General features: G+C 42.0%; 1 protein-coding gene across 3 annotated transcripts in view; it reads left to right on the plus strand.

Moving 5' to 3' along the window:
* RUNDC3B (RUN domain containing 3B) overlaps positions 1 to 18,048 on the plus strand; it is a 196,495-nt gene that overhangs the window by 43,260 nt on the left and 135,187 nt on the right. For all 3 annotated transcript variants that reach the window (XM_063452483.1, XM_063452486.1, XM_063452484.1), the window contains exon 2: positions 8,061 to 8,176. In XM_063452483.1, the coding sequence (XP_063308553.1) occupies positions 8,061 to 8,176 (116 nt within the window). The remainder of the gene's footprint in view (positions 1 to 8,060; positions 8,177 to 18,048) is intronic.

The following is an 18,048-nucleotide window of genomic DNA, read 5'->3' on the forward strand; positions in this document are numbered from 1 at the left end:
GCGCACATGTGTCAGAGTCATGACATCAGTGGGGCTAATTACACTAGAGAATAATGCCCTCTCATGGTTACACTATAAACACCCCAAAAATATAAAAGCTCAGTTGGCCCAATTCACAGTGCCTTTTGTGGTTCCTAGTGTCCCAAGAGTGCATATATTTCTGTCTTTAGTCTTTTGTGGTATCGACCCAGCTTTTCTCTTGACTATTCGGTTTCTCTGGCTTCCTTGACCTGCCTTTGGCTTTCATTCTTGTTATTTCTGGCTCCTTTTGGTTTGTTCTGAAGTTTCTGATTATGTATTTTTATTTTGTCATATAGTCCCGCAACTCTAAGGACTGGTATAGGTACCATGGTTTATATTCTGTGTGTTGGGTTATTAATCTTGGCACCCATCAGGAGACATAGCACGGTCATAAGAATGTTCTGCCTTCTTGTCCTCAAGTTGAGTCTTCTGTTCTCTCAGGAACAACCGCAAGCCACAACTTTAGGAAAATGAACTTTCCGTTAGACTCGACATGCATAATCCAAATCACCACCTATTTTAAGTTCCATGTGCATTCATGTGGAAAATTGATTTATTCACTGGACTTTTGAGAGACTTTTTTTGCCTCAATTACTTGCTTATTTCAATAGTAAATGCAAGTAAATGTTGGCCAATATATTGTTACTTTTTTGATATTGTGACAGTGTTGGCAACCGTTTTCTGCATAAGAGTTGTATTTATTTTCATGTTTATTCACACATGTTTATGTCTTTATAAGTATGAGATAATTGGAGTTAGAATTTTAGTATTTTTAAGGTTTTTAGCTCTGGACTTTGGTGATGTATTGTATGTCAATTTCATTGTATGTTTCAAGCGAGGTTAGAGTAATTGGATTGGATCCAAGTCATTCACCAAGGCCCAATAGGTACTGAACAGAAAGGGCCTGCTCAACCTTGGAAAATATTTTTCCTACATCAACTGAAGGGAGAATTGGTAAGTAGAGTTTGGTAGCTAGTATGGTATAAATACCATTTGTTTATAAGATGCATTGATTATTTTGGGTATGTTATCCTAGGCTTCTCTTGAAGGTATGAAACCCGTTTGAAGGACTAATACCTTCAGGATTGGATGGAGGCATCTGGACATAATTTTAGTGAATAATTGTCAGTCTACATTGATTAAGGATTTAGGTCAGTAGCTACTGCTAAGGTTAATATCCTTTCCTTTTTGGTATTCATGTTATTGTTGAGTTTTAAGCTATCTTTAGTCAACAGTGTGAGGTTGACATAGTTAACATGCAACTTTTTTAATATTTAGTTTATATCTATTATCTAAATAAGGTATTAAATATTTTGTTACATTTTTGTTCAAAGAACCAAGTGAAGAACCATAACACTTTTCCCTTAAATAAAACACATCTAATGAAAATTAAATTAACATGTATTTGTTTTCGTTTGGTTTTTTACTATGCAGTAGTTTGCTTTTGCAGTGATTGGATTTTTTTTAGCTCAAAGGAATACAGTCCAATCTTGTGAAAATGTTGCAGTGCGTGATATTTATATTTTTGTTTGCCATTCTTTTCAGAGAACTAGATTTTACCACTGCCAATCTTTCTTTGCATATATTATATATGTCTACTAATAATACATTATGTTTAAATGGCAATATGTCCCGAAGAATAGATAGTATGAATATAGCCGTAGCCTCTGTACGATTCCCATGGATAGGTTAGTCAACCAACCTGCTCGGGTTGGTTACACTATACTGTACGACTCAGCCCACCATGTGCCTTTCCCTTTTCGCTAACAAAGTACTAACAGTTTCTTTAATTATCTAGGTGGAAAAAAAGAATCCATAAACTCTTAAGGTATTTTGTATCATAAAGTAACAGTAGAGGGACTTGAAATGCAGGCTTGTCATAAATGGATAGAATGTATCTCTGATAGAATGGTGATGGGTGCAGGTTAAAAAAAGAAATTCGGGGGGAGGGGAAAGGCATCCTGCTTTTACCTCCCATGTAAGATAATCTTTTGCTTGAACATACGAGAAAGGGTTCATGTTGGTTTCTGAAACATTCTAAACCTTCCCCCGGTTGCTGATACCTGGCACTCTTGTGGGCTCGCTTCCAGTTTAGTCACTTTTGAAGCGGTAACGGTTTAGTTTGGCGGTTCCCAACCATGGCAGACCTTCGGCCTACATGCAGCCTACTTGAAGTTGCGTGAGGGAGGTGGCCGATCCCTCTGCCACTGTACTCACTGATTTCCACAGTATCTGTCTCGGTCCGGGGGATCCAGAGGTTCCATGGGCACCCATTCCCACTGTCGACTGGGCTCGAAGAGTGGAGGTTCTCGGGCACTGACATGAAGCTCTATGTGAGCCAATCTATCCAGCCTTGCTAGTAGCAGAGGCCCCTATACTCACCTTCTTCATGGCAGACTTGGAGCAAGCTTCCAGCTGAGGACTAGCTGTGGAATTGTTTGATGCCTTTTTCTCGCAAGTCTAAGTCGCCTACTAATAAGGGACTGTAGCTAACTACTTATGCTTAGACTGCGGCTTAAAATTGTGTGTTTATATGTTTTTCCTCTCATATATTGATCTGATAACAATCTACATGCAAGGCAAATTTCTAGTGCATATTGGCTTAGCAATTTACTACTTATCCACAATCCCAGACTAACATATATGCCTAATAGAAGCCAATTATTACTTTAAAGCATGCTATTATTATTTTATTTTGACATTACATAACCTTTCATTACTACTCATACTTACCCATATTCTGACATATCTTGCATTGTCCTGTTTACAATTCCAAAAATTGTGCAGTTCTATCCTATGTCATGACATTGCAAGCTTTGAATTGCCTGTTGTTGATATCGTGGCATTGTAGGCCTGTTTGTAATTTCTTTTGCACTGCAAAAAAAAACAAAAAACATTCCTGTCCATTGACTCACCTCACTGTAGATGAGTAGTGGAGCAACAAGTAATTTAAGATATTGAAAAAGATCTTTGAGATAAGAGTACTTTGAAATCTGGAACCGTAAAGAGGTCCAAACAGTAATCAAAACTAACAACATTGATACTTTTAACTATAATAGAAAACAAAATTATAGTCTGTTCAAAAGAAAAGATGTCATATGAAGTTGTTGGTTTCTAGAAGGTTGGATCCAGAGATATAACCTTGGCCATTAGACTGTATCATGACCTCTTAAGTGATCGTTCCGTTGTAAAACTGTTGCCAAGATTTTCACTTATTCTGGACTCTCAATATCACGGTCACCTTAGCTATTAGACTGTAACATTACCTATAGGGACAAATACAAAAAGAGAAGTCCTACGCGCACTCCCATCACTACTGGGCCGGCTGCAATGACTACAGTACACATCAGCCCCAATATATAGTAAAAGCCAAAGAAAATACAGTTACCTGCGCTCTCTCCTTAATCCCTATGTATATTTAGACAAATGGAGGTCATTTAGTTGCTCCAATGGCCATTGGAGGGAATGCCGCCTGCCAACGTCAAGGCAGACCCCCCTAAGTGGGTCCTAACACTGACCCTTCAGCCTGCTTCCTTGAGCTTCTGGCAAAAATATCTCTAATGAGACAGAGAGGGGTATTTTTTATATACACCCCTATATACGTATTAACCCTTAATATTGCAGCCTGCCCAGTAGTGATGGGAGTGAGCGCAGGACTTCTCTTTTTGTATTTGTATTTAATTTGTATCACACAGCCTGGTTACAATGCTGCCGCCCATCCCATGTGTTCCCTATTAAGGGTTAATAAGTAAATGTCGTGTTCAGATTTTAACATATTTTGGAATCCCAATTTAAGATCATGACTCAAATCTCAGTGAGTAAGAGCATTACTCTCTGAATATACAATTGAAAAACAAGGGCTGGTTGTATCTCATTATTAACCTGGAAATAAAACATGGAAAACACCCCCACTAGATACTAATAATTAATATGCAACATAAAAATTATGTACATTATGTTGAGCTTCTCAGGCGTCAAATCTCAATTTTCAAATGAGTTGTTTTATTTGGGAAAGGGATATATTGGAGTAGAAACTGACTAAATTACTGGCAGAATGTGGAAATAATCTCAGAATTATCACCCACTATTTGGCAATCGTACACATCATGATTAAATACTATACAAATGGTACTAAATCCCTCTAGAAATGCCTTGAACACCCGGGTTTGGCTGAAAGATCCATTGTACTCTCTGGTTTGAGAAATTGACTAATTAGGATAATGTCCATCGAAAAAATTGAAGAAGGCGTATCCTCAAAGATACTTTCTTTTTTTTTTTCTTTCTTTTTTTTTTAAATTAATTGTCAATAAAATTAATTGAACAGTTGTTGAAAAATCTGGGTCACAGACACAGTACAATTAAAGAAGAATACAAATTGTACAATTGTATAATGTGTACGTTTTATTTATGTAACACTTTGTACATTTGCACTGTGAAATGGTTTGTTTTTCTTTTTATTTGTACATCAACCACCAAAAATGACTAACTCCTACATTACTGCCACTAAAATAGTGGTTAAAAGTGAGCACAGAAAATTGGCTGTAAGAAGCCATTATCCTGTATTTCTAGCATATGATCAACCAACACACAGATGCAGTTGAAAATGTGATGATCAGCATAACTTTGTTTGAGAAACATTGGTTTTATATCAATTTACTTCAATTTACATTAAACATGCTCTCGATAACAACATTCTAGAAACTGTTTACTGCAATTATGATGACTGTAATTTGACGTGCTGTATACCTCCACGAATATTCCATTCTGATAAGCATAGTTATCTTATTATTGTCTTTTGTATTTTTTGTTTTTGTTTTAGTGAATACATAATATACTTTTATATCACTTGTTGACTTTTCATTAAAGGAACACTATAGTCACCTAAATGACTTTAGCTAAATAAAGCAGTTTTAGTGTATAGATCATTCCCCTGCAATTTCACTGCTCAATTCATTGTCATTTAGGAGTTAAATCACTTTGTTTCTGTTTATGCAGCCCTAAATACAGAAATGTCCAGATACACCAAAGCGTGGAAAAGAAAAGACACACACTTAGTGGGCAAATAGATAGAGAAAAACTCTAAAAACAATTACCCTTGTACTAAAGTACTGTAGATACGGACTCCTCACAGTCCTCAGATTAATATGGAAAATAGAAAATCTACAATACAATAACAACAGAAAAACATAGTGCAATAATGCTATAACAATTTAAAAATGGTGAGTAAATGCAAAAATTTCACACTCACAAACCAAAATTAATTGTAGGCGTTATCATAAACCTCAGGACTTGTGGAGCATCATGGCAGATATAAAGGAGAGAAAATATAAAAATAATAGTGCAGAGTATCTTGATAAAAATGAACACTTTAATAAACAAACACACTTACAAAAATGAAGTGGAAAACAGGCACATCAATAAATCCAATCTCAGGATCCCTGGAATCAGGAACACCAAAAGGACCAATATCCAGAATGTAAAAAGATGTGAAAGTAAAAATAAAAATACAAAATAAATAAAACCAAAGTCAAATGTTCTGCACTAAAATAGAAAAGCCCTACGCGTTTCGTTCAGTAACCCGAACTTCCTCAGGGGCAAGTGAATCTCCTAGTCTGCATGCAACATCCTTCAAGTCCCGATCTCCTTTTAAACTCATCTGAGTTTGGCGCGCAATAAGTCCCAGCCTATCCACAGCGTACTTCCGGGTTCGGCATTTTCTATACTTCCGGGTGCGTCCCAATGACGTCACCGGAAGTGCGACTCCGGTTTCATTCTTGGACTAAACCGGATATGGTGATGCGTTCCATTCGGCAATTTTGCGTTCCACCACTCGTCAAGGGGGCGGAAAAGAACCATAATACAAAGAAACAGTAATTACCACATCGAAAATCGATCTCATATCCCATAAATTAAATAATTCACCAGGATATCATTAAACAAACCTTCCTCTAAATAAAATATTAAATACATAACACAAATAAAAATAAAACAGCTTAAGACATATACATAAGGTCTTAAAGGAACAAACCCATCAAAAGATAAAACAGCTTAAAACATATATATGAAATCTTAAAGAGACAAATCTATCAAAAATTCATGTATTAAAGAAAACAAACCAAATCAAACTCTACATTCAGCCCCCTTGGTTGCATAGTTTGCAAGGTGTATATCCAGTATCCCTCTCTTTTCCTCAATAGTAGTCCAAGGTCACCACCCCTTTCATCCAAAGACACTTGTTCAATAACAGTACATTGGAGGGTACTGAAATTGAAAAAAGGGCATTTATTACAGTGCACTGGCACTGAGTGTGTTACCATTTTCTTTTTGATATTATTTCTGTGCTCTTGGAATCTAATTTTAGCCTTCCTTCCCGTCCTCCCCACATATTGCAACCCGCATCCACATGTGATCAGGTATACAACATGTGTTGAGGAGCAGGACACCAAACTTTTGATTTTTAACTTCTTTTTGGTTTGAAAACTACTGAAACTCGAAACAACTTTATGTTGATGATTGCAACTAATGCAGTTGCCACATGTATGGAAACCTACTTTATTTATAACCTTTTTATTCTCCAATCGAAAAGTGCTGGGTGCCAGGATTTGTTTAAAATTCGTTCCCTTCCTGAAAATGATTTTCGGAATTTGGGGGATCTGCATATTTAAATAGTCATCTTCAATTAATAGACCCCAATGCTTCTTAATGATTCTCTGTACATCAAAGGCCTTCGAGCTATACTGTGTATTAAAAGAGAAATCGAACATAGGGTTTCTAATGTCCGTCTTTCTTTTATTCATTAAAAGATCATTTCTATTTATGCTTCCCACTCTTTCATTCTCTGCATCCAGAAGTTCCAGACTATATCCCTTTTCTAAAAAACGATTCTTCAAAACATCTGCTTGTGAATAGAACAGATCCAGATCACTGCAGTTTCTACGCATCCTAATGAACTGGCTCTTAGGAACCCCCTTGAGCCAGTTTGGATGGTGTCCGCTTGCAGTATCAATAAAACTGTTTGAATCAGTAGCCTTAAAAAATGTTTTAGTCTTGATTGCTCCACCCTCAATGAAGATGGATAAATCAAGAAAATCTATACTGGAAATGCCTATCTTAGGTGTAAAGACCAAAGAAAGAGAATTTTGATTAACATACAGAAAGAACCTTTCTAATTCAACCAAAGGACCACGCCAGATCACCAGGACGTCGTCTATATAACGTCTCCAGAGCACCAAGTTTGCACCATATGTTGGACCAGATAGACGATCTTTCCCAGTAGTCCATAAACACATTAGCATAACTTGGTGCAAACTTGGTGCCCATTGCCGTGCCTTTAACTTGAAGAAAAAAATCCTTATTAAAACTAAAAAAATTATGGGTTAAAATAAACCGAATAGCATCCTCCAAAAAAGATCGAATTATTATTTTTATATTTTCTCTCCTTTATATCTGCCATGATGCTCCACAAGTCCTGAGGTTTATGATAACGCCTACAATCAATTATGCAGCACTAGCCACACCTCCCCTGGCTATGATTGACAGAGCCTGCATGGAAAAAAAATGGTTTCACTTTCAAACAGATGTAATTTACCTTAAATAATTGTATCTCAATCTCTAAATTGAATTTTAATCACATACAGGAGGCTCTTGCAGGGTCTAGCAAGCTATTAACATAGCAGGGGATAAGACAATCTTAATTAAACAGAACTTGCAATAAAGAAAGCCTAAATAGGGCTCTCTTTACAGGAAGTGTTTATGGAAGGCTGTGCAAGTCACATGCAGGGAGGTGTGACTAGGGTGCATAAACAAAGGAATTTAACTCCTAAATGGCAGAGGATTGAGCAGTGAGGCTGCAGGGGCATGTTCTATACACCAAAACTGCTTCATTAAGTTATTCAGGTGACTATAGTGTCCCTTTAAGTTCCTTTTGTTGCCATATACCCCCCCCCCCCCTCTCCCCCTCCACTCCCACTACATACAAAAACAATGAAGCACTCTGTGAGTATTGGATCTATAATGATTATATATTTACTTTTTATTAGGTTTTCAGTAAAGACGTTGATTGACCGTTCCTGCTTTGAGACAATTGATGACTCTGCGCCAGAATTTGTAAATTTTGCCTCCATTTTGGAACAGATCTTAAGCCATCGCTTGAAAGGTAATTTATAAAATAGGAAACTAATATCTTTTTACTATTTGATGTCAGAAATGGATTTGTCAAGTATGTATGGGGAAGACCTCATACTTTACCTAAATACGACATACAGAGGCGGCTCTCTAATTAGGCGATTTAGGCGGCCGCCTAAGGCCTCGCGCTTGCTGGGGCCTCGCGGCCGCCTAAATCACCTTAGGGCAGACTGAACTGTCGGATCCTCGGTCTATGACCGAGGACCCGACAGTGAGAGGGGGCCCGGCGGCTTGCCCAGTATGCCGCCGGGTGGCCCCTCCACATTGTCTGCCCACAGGGAGAGCCAGCCTCTGATCTGCAGCTCCGCCGAGTGCAGAGCTGCAGATCACTTACTGTGTGGTTCTCGCGAGCACACAGAGCGTTGCCGCGGGTTACCACGGCAACGCTCTTATAGGCGCTCGCGAGAACAAGGTCTGCAGCTCTAGCTGAGCTGCAGATTGAAAAGTCATCCCACCGGACCACCAGGGACTGCTGCCACTGGACCACCAGGGAATTATATTTTACAAATAAGGTATTTAATTGTGTGGAGGCTTGTCACAGCCTCCACACACACTGCCCTCCCACCCCACTGTCCTGCCCCAAAACTGCCCTCTCCCCCCCAACTGCCCTCCCACCCCTCACTGCCCTGCCCCAAAACTGCCCCCCCATCCCCACTGCCCCAGAACTGCCCTCCCACCCCCACTGCCTTGCCCCCCACCCCCACTGCCCCAGAACTGCCCTCCCACCCCTCACTGCCCTGCCCCAAAACTGCCCCCACTGCCCCAGAACTGCCCTCCCATCCCTCACTGCCCTGCTCCAAAACTGCCCTCCCACCCCTCACTGCCCTGCCCCAAAACTGCCCCAGAACTGCCCTCCCACCCCCACTACACTGCCCCAAAAATGCCCCCCCCACTGCCCTCCCACCCCCACCCCCACTGCCCCAAAACTGCCCCCCACCCCCACTGCCCCAGAACTGCCCTTCCACCCCTCACTGCCCTGCCCCAAAACTGCCCCCCTAACCCCACTGCCCCAGAACTGCCCTCCCACCCCCACTGCCATGTCCCCAACACTGCCCTCCCACCCCCACTGCCCCAACACTGCCCTCCACCCCCACTGCCCCAAAACTGCCATCGCACCCCCACTAAGCCAAAACTGCCCTCCCACCCCCACTGCCCCAACATTTCCCTCTCACCCCCACCGCCCCAAATCTGCCCTCCCACCCCCACTGCCCTGTCCCCAACACTGCCCTCCCACCCATACTGCCCAAATACTGCCCTCCCACCCCTACTGCCCTGTCCCCAACACTGCCCTCCCACCCCCACTGCCCTGCCCAAAAAATGCCCCCCCACCCTCACTGCACCAAAACTGCCCCCCACCCCACTGCCACAACCTGTCCCCAACACTGCCCTCCCAGCCCCCACTGCCCTGCCCAAACACTGACCTCCCACCCCCACTGCCCCAACACTGCCCTGCCCCAACACTGCCCTGCCCCAACACTGCCCTCCCACCCACACTGCCCTCCCACCCCCACACTGCCCTGCCAGTCATATACCCTACCCCCCACACTGCCCTGCCAGTCATATACCCTACCCCCCACACTGTCCTGCCCACCCCATACACTGCACCCACATTGCCCTGCCACCCACATTGCCTGCCCCCGACACTGCCCTGCCCACCACATACACTGCACCTACATTCCCCGGTCAGCCACATACCCTGCCCCATATACATTTCCACCACACTGACCACCACATGCCCTGACCCCCACATACACTGACCACCACTTACACTGCCCCCACACTGATGACCACCACATACACTGCGCCCCACACTGACGAACACACTGACAACCACATACCCTACCCCCAACACTGACCACAGCATACACTGCCCCCCACACTGATGACCACACTGACAACCACATACACTGCCCCCCACACTGACGATCACACTGACCACCACATACACTGCCCCCCACACTGACCACCACTTACACTGCCCCCACACTGATGACCACCACATACACTGCGCCCCACACTGACGAACACACTGACAACCACATACCCTACCCCCAACACTGACCACAGCATACACTGCCCCCCCACACTGATGACCACACTGACAACCACATACACTGCCCCCCACACTGACGATCACACTGACCACCACATACACTGACCACCACATACACTGCCCCCACACTGACCACCACAGAAACTGTCCCCCACACTGACCACCACATACCCTGCCCCCCACAATGACCACCACATACCCTAACCCCCCCACACTGCACCCCACATATCCTGACCCCCACACTGCACCCCACATATCCTGACCCCCACACTGACCACCACATACCCTGTCCCCCACACTGTCTCCCACACATTCTGCCTCCTCCACTGACTCAATCACTCTCACACACCCTGCACCCCACACTTTCTCTCACACAAATTGCCCCCCACTGTCACAAACACTGCCCCCCACACTGTCACACACCCTGCTCCCCCACACTGTCTTCCACACACTTTGCCACCCACCCGGTCACACACCCTTCCCCCCCCACACTGTCGTACACACTGCCCCCTCATGCTGTCGCACACCCTGGCCTCTCTACACTGTGTCCCACACACCTTGCCCTCCCACACTGTCACACACCTTGCCCTCCCACACTGTCACACACCCTGCTCCCCCACACTGTCACACACCCTTCCCCCCCCCTACACTGTCGTATACACTGCCCCCCCTACACTGTCGTACACACTGCCCCCTCATCTGTCGCACACCCTGGCCTCTCTACACTTTGTCCCACACACCTTGCCCTCCTACACTGTCGCACACTCTGCTCCCCCACACTGTCACACACCCTGCTCCCCCACACTGTCACACACCCTGCTCCCCCACACTGTCACACACCCTGCTCCCCCACACTGTCACACACCCTGCTCCCCCACACTGTCACACACCCTGCTCCCCCACACTGTCACACACCCTGCTCCCCCACACTGTCACACACCCTTCCCCCCCTACACTGTCGTACACACACCCCCCCTCACCCTGGCCTCTCTACATTTTGTCCCACGCACCTTGCCCTCCCACACTGTCACACACCCTGTCCCCCCACACTGTCACCATCCTCCACACTGCCACCCCACACTGTCATCTTCCTCCTCACTGTCACATTCCTCTACACTGCTCCCTCACCCTGTTACCCTTTCACACACTTGCACCCCATATTGTCAGCCCCCAACACTGTCACCATACATACAGTCACTCCTTCCACACACTGCCCCTGCACACACTGTCACCCTTTTCAACACTGCCTCCCACACTCTCACCTACCCACCGTCCCAATTCCACACACATACAGCCACCCCCACACTGTCACCCCCACATGCTGTCATGCCCCCTACACCCAGCCTCGCTCACATTAACCTCTCCTAATCTTGTTGCTCTCACCCTCTCCATCCATACCACAATTACCGGCTCTCGCTCTTCCACACTCACCCTATCACATTAACTTCTCCTATCCTGTCACTCATCCTGCCTAAACATGCCACACTCACCCTGTCACATAACCCTCCCTCATCCTGTCACTCTCACTTCCCCTTGCCCTGGTACGCATTCTCCTTCAACCGTGCCATACTCACCCCAACAGTGAATACAGAGAGTAAATCTCTGTATCCAGTGCTGCAAGCCTGTCGTATAATATAACAACAGCTCATTATACACACGATATGTTTTTTAACTATGTGTTTTAGTGGGGGCCTCTTGTTTGACTTTCGCCTAAGGCCTCATAAAGTCTAGAGCCGCCACTGACGACATACTCTTTATTGTAGTAGCTAAATGTATCGACAACACTGTTCTCTACCTGAACTCGGTAAAAAGGAAATGATTTTTGGTGCAAGAAATTTTTGGGGTCTCCCTCTCATGATGGCAAAAAGGTACAACTCCCATAATGCTATAGCAGCTGGGGATCTAGCAATTGACATCCTTGCAGGGTTGTATTTGTGAGCGGTGTTTGTGCGTTTGAATGTAATCATGTTTTTGCATGGAGTGAGTGTGTTTGTTTGTGTGTGTGTGTGTGTAGAAGGTTATTTGTTGCTCCTCAAATGCAATGGTGTATTTCATTGTAATGTTTGCGTTTGAATGCAGGTGTACTTTTAGATGTAGTGTTGGTGTTTAAATAAAGGTACATTTGTATATATGTGTAGCACTTTATTTAAACTGAAACATTACACACTCCCGAATTAGAGAAGTGTGTTGTATGTAGTGTTGACTTTTAAATACATTTGTGTGTAGTTTTGGTGTTTGTGTATAATTTTGGTATTTTACTGCAGCCGTGTGTTTGTATGTAGTGTTTTGTGTTTGATTGTAAGGGTATGTTTGTTTGTAAGGGTGTGTTTTTATGTAGTATTGGCATTTGATTGCTGGGATGTATGCACATATACACATTGACACACACAGATACAGACCGACACATACATACACACTCCGACACACACACACACACACACACATATTTATATTTATATATATATATATATATATATATATATATATATTAGACACACAGATACACACATATAAACACACTGCCAAATTCATAGATATACACAATAGATACATAATACATATGTAGCGGACCGTTTCATCAGACAAGGGGTTAAAATCCGTTTAGGCGATATGCCCCTTTCTGAGTGACAGGCACAGCTACTGCAGAACACCAAACTCCCGAACTGGATACAAATAGCACTCCAAACTGGAACCTCACGAATAGCTGCTAGCAGACGAACAGGAAAAGCAGACATCAGCTTACACTCCTAGCAACCACAGTAAAAATCAGTTTCCACACATACTCTGTAACTTTAAAACCATACATTACATTCACATAAAATTACATATCCACAATCAATCCATTCAGGGGAACAACATATTCAAAAATGGCATGAATCAGACCAGGGGTTCATAAGTTAGTAAAGTATCTTTTAAAACCCCTGTCAGCATGGCTAAATCTGGCTCACACAGGTTTTACAGAGGCCTCTATCCTGGAGACAATGGGGGGAAGTAATCCAATTATCCGTGGATAGAGACAGACTCCATTGAGCACATGGTTACACAAAGACAGTAAAACACTTTAAAATACATAAAGTTACTTTTTATACATAACACACAGACATGTAACATATCCCCAGATAGCTGGGATCTGAACGCAGAAAACTACCGAATAGCGCGCAGATCCTATTCACACAGTTCAATTGTCATGGAGCTAAAGTCTTTCCCATAGTCTTTCATTATATGAATAGGCTCCATGGCATAGCTATCTGGGGGTATCACCACTCACACAGGGCAAGTACCGAATGGCCCCACTGTGTTTAAAGGGCCAGAATGAGTGACATGCACTCTGTTAGGGCCGAATACGTTTTTTAAAAGGGCCCAATCTCCCAGGGACCATAATCGCATGGCAAGAGGCTGGCAAGCAGTCCTCTCCAGGCCCAAGTGGCGAAGGGCACTTCGTCACAACATACACAGATACACACGTCATAATTGGTATATTTTCAGCCACCCTCCTGCTAACCTACCTTTTATGTGCAAGACGGTGTCTTCCCAGAGTCCTGCTGGCTGAGGGTGCTAGAAGTGTAGGGCTGGGATGGGTTTCTCCTTGCACTCCTGACTGCTGTAGTGACTCCTTCTCCTCTTTCCTGCGCAGCACTTTCCCTGTATCTGGTAGGAAGTGACTGTCATTTACTTCCTCCCAGGCTGCTGATATTGCCCGGACCTGGTCGAGCTGCTCTAAGTGCATGTGCCACTTGATGGACCCGCCAAGCGTGTGAGCCCTGGTGCAGCTTCACTGGCAGTAGTTCCTCTTCTGCGTCTAGTGGCTGTCAGACAGCCATGTTTTTAAGTGTTCAAGAAAAGGGAGAGCATTTATGCAACATAACCATTACATTAAAGGGACTCTATAGTCTCCAAAATAACTTTGGCTTAAAGGACCACTCTAGGCACCCAGACCACTTCAGCTTTTTTTTTTATAAACATAGCAGTTTCAGAGAAACTGCTATGTTTATACTGAGGGTTAATCCAGCCTCCAAAACCTCTAGTGGCTGTCTCATTGACAGCCGCTAGAGGCGCTTGCGTGCTTCTCACTGTGAAAATCACAGTGCGAGCACGCAAGCGTCCATAGGAAAGCATTGTAAATGCTTTCCTATGCAACCGGCTGAATGCGAGCGCGGCTCCTGCCGCGCATGCGCATTCAGCCGATGACGTCGCAAGGAAGAAGGAGAGGAGGAGGAAAGCTCCCCGCCCTGCGCTGGAAAAAGAGGTAAGTTTAACCCCTTCCTCTCTCCAGAGCCCAGCGGGAGGGGGACCCTGAGGGTGGGGGCACCCTCAGGGCACTATAGTGCCAGGAAAACGAGTATGTTTTCCTGGCACTATAGTGGTCCTTTAACCCCTTAAGGACCGCTGACGGTTCAGGACCGTCAGCGGTAAAACGTGCGTTTGGACCGCGGACGGTCCTGAACCGTCATAACGGTTTTGGGCTACTTACCTGATCGCCGTCGGTCCCACGGCGGCGATCAGCTCTCCTCCCGGTCCAGGGGGGTTGCCTGTCTGCCCGGGCAGCCCCCCCTCGGCAGATCAGGACCCCACGGCCATGTGATCACTCGATCACATGACCGCAATAGGGGTCTGTGTATCTGCCTGCAGGGGGACTGTCTGTGCTGACAGGCAGTCTCCCTGCAAGTGAAAAATCAGAAATAAAGTTTTAAAATAAAGTAATAAGTGTGAAAAAAATAATATGTGTATATATATATGCTATATATACATGTATTATATCTATATATACCTATATATAATACGTATATAATTATAAAAATACACTTATATTTAAATTACACACGAATATATACAATATATATAATAACTATATATATGGTATATATATATTATTATAAAATACAAATAATATGTTAATAAAAATAAATAACAAAAAATAAAAATAATTATTAATAATTAAAAAAAAATTATATATATATATTCAGTTTTATTCTAACAGTATTTTGATATTGATATATATATATATTTATATCAAAATACACTTAGAATGTAATGATATATATATCTATGAATAAATAAATAAATAAAAATAATACGAAATATACATATGTCCACATACATAATTACATAAATAATTTCATAAATATACACGTAGACGTCAAATATATAAATATGTATATATATTAAAATTCTACGTGCATATTTATGTAATATTTTTACCTAATTAAGTAATTTTAATGATTGCAATTTGAGGGACCTGCCTGCCAACCCAGGCCAAAAGTCCAGATAATTTAATTTGCTAGCACTGTGTTTAACCCTGTAACTTTCTATGACACCCTAAATCCTGTACATGGGGGTACTGTTTTACTCGGGAGACTTCGCTGAACACAAATATTAGTGTTTCAAAACAGTAAAACATATCACAGCGATGATATTGTCAGTGAAAGTGAAGTTTTTTTGCATTTTTCACACACAAACAGCTCTTTCACTGAGGATATTATTGCTGTGATATATTTTACTGTTCTGATACACTAATATTTGTGTTCAGCGAAGTCTCCTGAGTATAACAGTACCCCACATGTAGAGGTTTTATAGTGTTTGTGAAAGTTACAGGGTCAAATATAAGGCTTGATTTTACTTTTTTTTTTTTTTATTGAAATTTGTCAGATTGGTTAGGTTGCCTTTGAGAGCGTATGGTAGCCAAGGAATGAGAATTAGCCCCATGATGGCATACCATTTGCAAAAGAAGACAACCCAAGGTATTGCAAATGGGGTATGTTCAGCTTTTTTTAGTAGCCACTTAGTCACAAACACCGGCCAAAGTTAGCGTTTTTTGCATTTTTAACACACAAACAAATATAAATGCTAACTTTGGCCAGTGTTTGTGACTAGGTGGCTACTAAAAAAGACTGGACATACCCCATTTTGAATACCCTGGGTTGTCTACTTTAAAAAATATGTACATGTTAGGTGTGTTTCGGGGATTTATGACAGATAACGGTGTAACAATGTCACTATTGATACATTTAAAATATATATATATTGAAACGGCAATTTCCTACTTGTATTTATAGGCCTATAACTTGCAAAAAAAAGCAATAAAGCATGTAAACACTGGGTGTTTTTAAACTCGGGACAAAATTTTGAATCTATTTAGCAGTTTTTTTCATTAGCTTTTGTAGATAAGTAAAAGATTTTTCAAGTAAAAGTCCAAAAACATGTTTTTTTTTTTTTTTTTTTCACCATATTTTATTATTTTTTTTAAATACAATATATGACATAATATAAATACTGGTATGTAAAGAAAGCCCTTCTTGTCGTGAAAAAAACAATATATAACTTGTATGGGAACCGTAAATGAGAGAGCGGAAAATTACAGCTAAACACAAACACCACAAAAGTGTTAAAACTGCTCTGGTCCTTAACGTACAAACATCGCAAAAACAGGCCGGTCCTGAAGGGGTTAATGAAGTTGTTTTGGTGCATAGATTATGCTTATGAAATCTTACTGCTCAATTATCTGCCAATTAGGAGTTTAATCACATTTGTTTCTGTTTATGCAGCCCTAGCCACACTTTCCCTATTTTTGACTGACGCATCTGCATGAAACATAGTTTAATTTTCAATCAGATGTTAACTTACTTAAGACATTTTCCCCCCTTCTGCTCTGTAAACTGAACTTTAATCACTTACAGGATTCTTCTGCAAGGTCTAGCATGCTTTTTACAATGTAGGAGAAAATAAATTCTAAATTAAACGGGCAGTGCAATAAAGGAAGTATAAACATGTTTAGGAACACTGTGCAAGTTACATGCAAAGAGGTGTGACTAGGGATGTATAAACAAAGTGGCAGACAATTGACATGTGAGACTGCAGGGACATCATCTGTACACCAAAATCGCTTCATTACGCTACAGTGTTCCTTTAAAATGTTGTGGTTTTGGTGCTTAGGTTGTCCCTTTAATGACTGCATTGAAAACAAGCCCATAGTGGTTTTCATTTTATCGATCTTGGAAATTATGACCTTGCGAGTAATAAACCTGACTCTGAGATACTGTAGCTGAAGCTCTTTCACTGAGCTATTTCACTGCAGTTAAAGTAAAATAGTTAGAACACGGTATCCTTTTTAAAGAGATTTAAAACAAATGCTACAATCCAAGTTGGCCATCTTAAAAAAACTATTGCCCATGAAGGTTGGAAGAGAACAGGTTTTATACTACTCTTATGTTACTAGGTTGTACCTGCTGTTCTTTCAACTGTGGCATTAAGCAGAACGTTCCATTATTCAGCTTCAAGACTGTGCATCCTTTTTTTCAATGAATTCTATGACAGTTATCTCCTGTAATGAACATAAAACGCTGACTTCTGCTAAGCAGTACAGCGTCATGCTATATAGCTTGTTATCATAGAGGCCAATTACTTTGTTAGGAATTCATTATTCTGTATCCTTAGAAATAGCTGAAGTGTCAGGGGTTTTTAGTGCTGTGACTAAAAAGTATGGCAATTTTAAGGTCAGTTGATATCATCCCCTTGATATAGTCTTATTTAATTTTCTTTTTTTTTTTTATCTTTCTAATTGAATCTTTTTTATTATTTGAGCAAAATGTTTAACATATCACTGGCGTTTTAAAAATGCTGAGATGCGTGGGAAGGGGGGGGAGGTGGGCAGTACCCATATACCCAAGTTTTTGTTGAAAAATTAAATGGACACTCCAGACCCCTTAACAACTTTAGATTGCTGAAAGTCTTTGTGTGAAGAGTGTGTCCTCTTTTTTTTTTTAGTTTGCAAAAAGTACCAATTTCTGTTGACA

This window comes from Pelobates fuscus, chromosome 4 (assembly GCF_036172605.1).
Source record: "Pelobates fuscus isolate aPelFus1 chromosome 4, aPelFus1.pri, whole genome shotgun sequence".
NCBI lineage: Eukaryota > Metazoa > Chordata > Amphibia > Anura > Pelobatidae > Pelobates > Pelobates fuscus.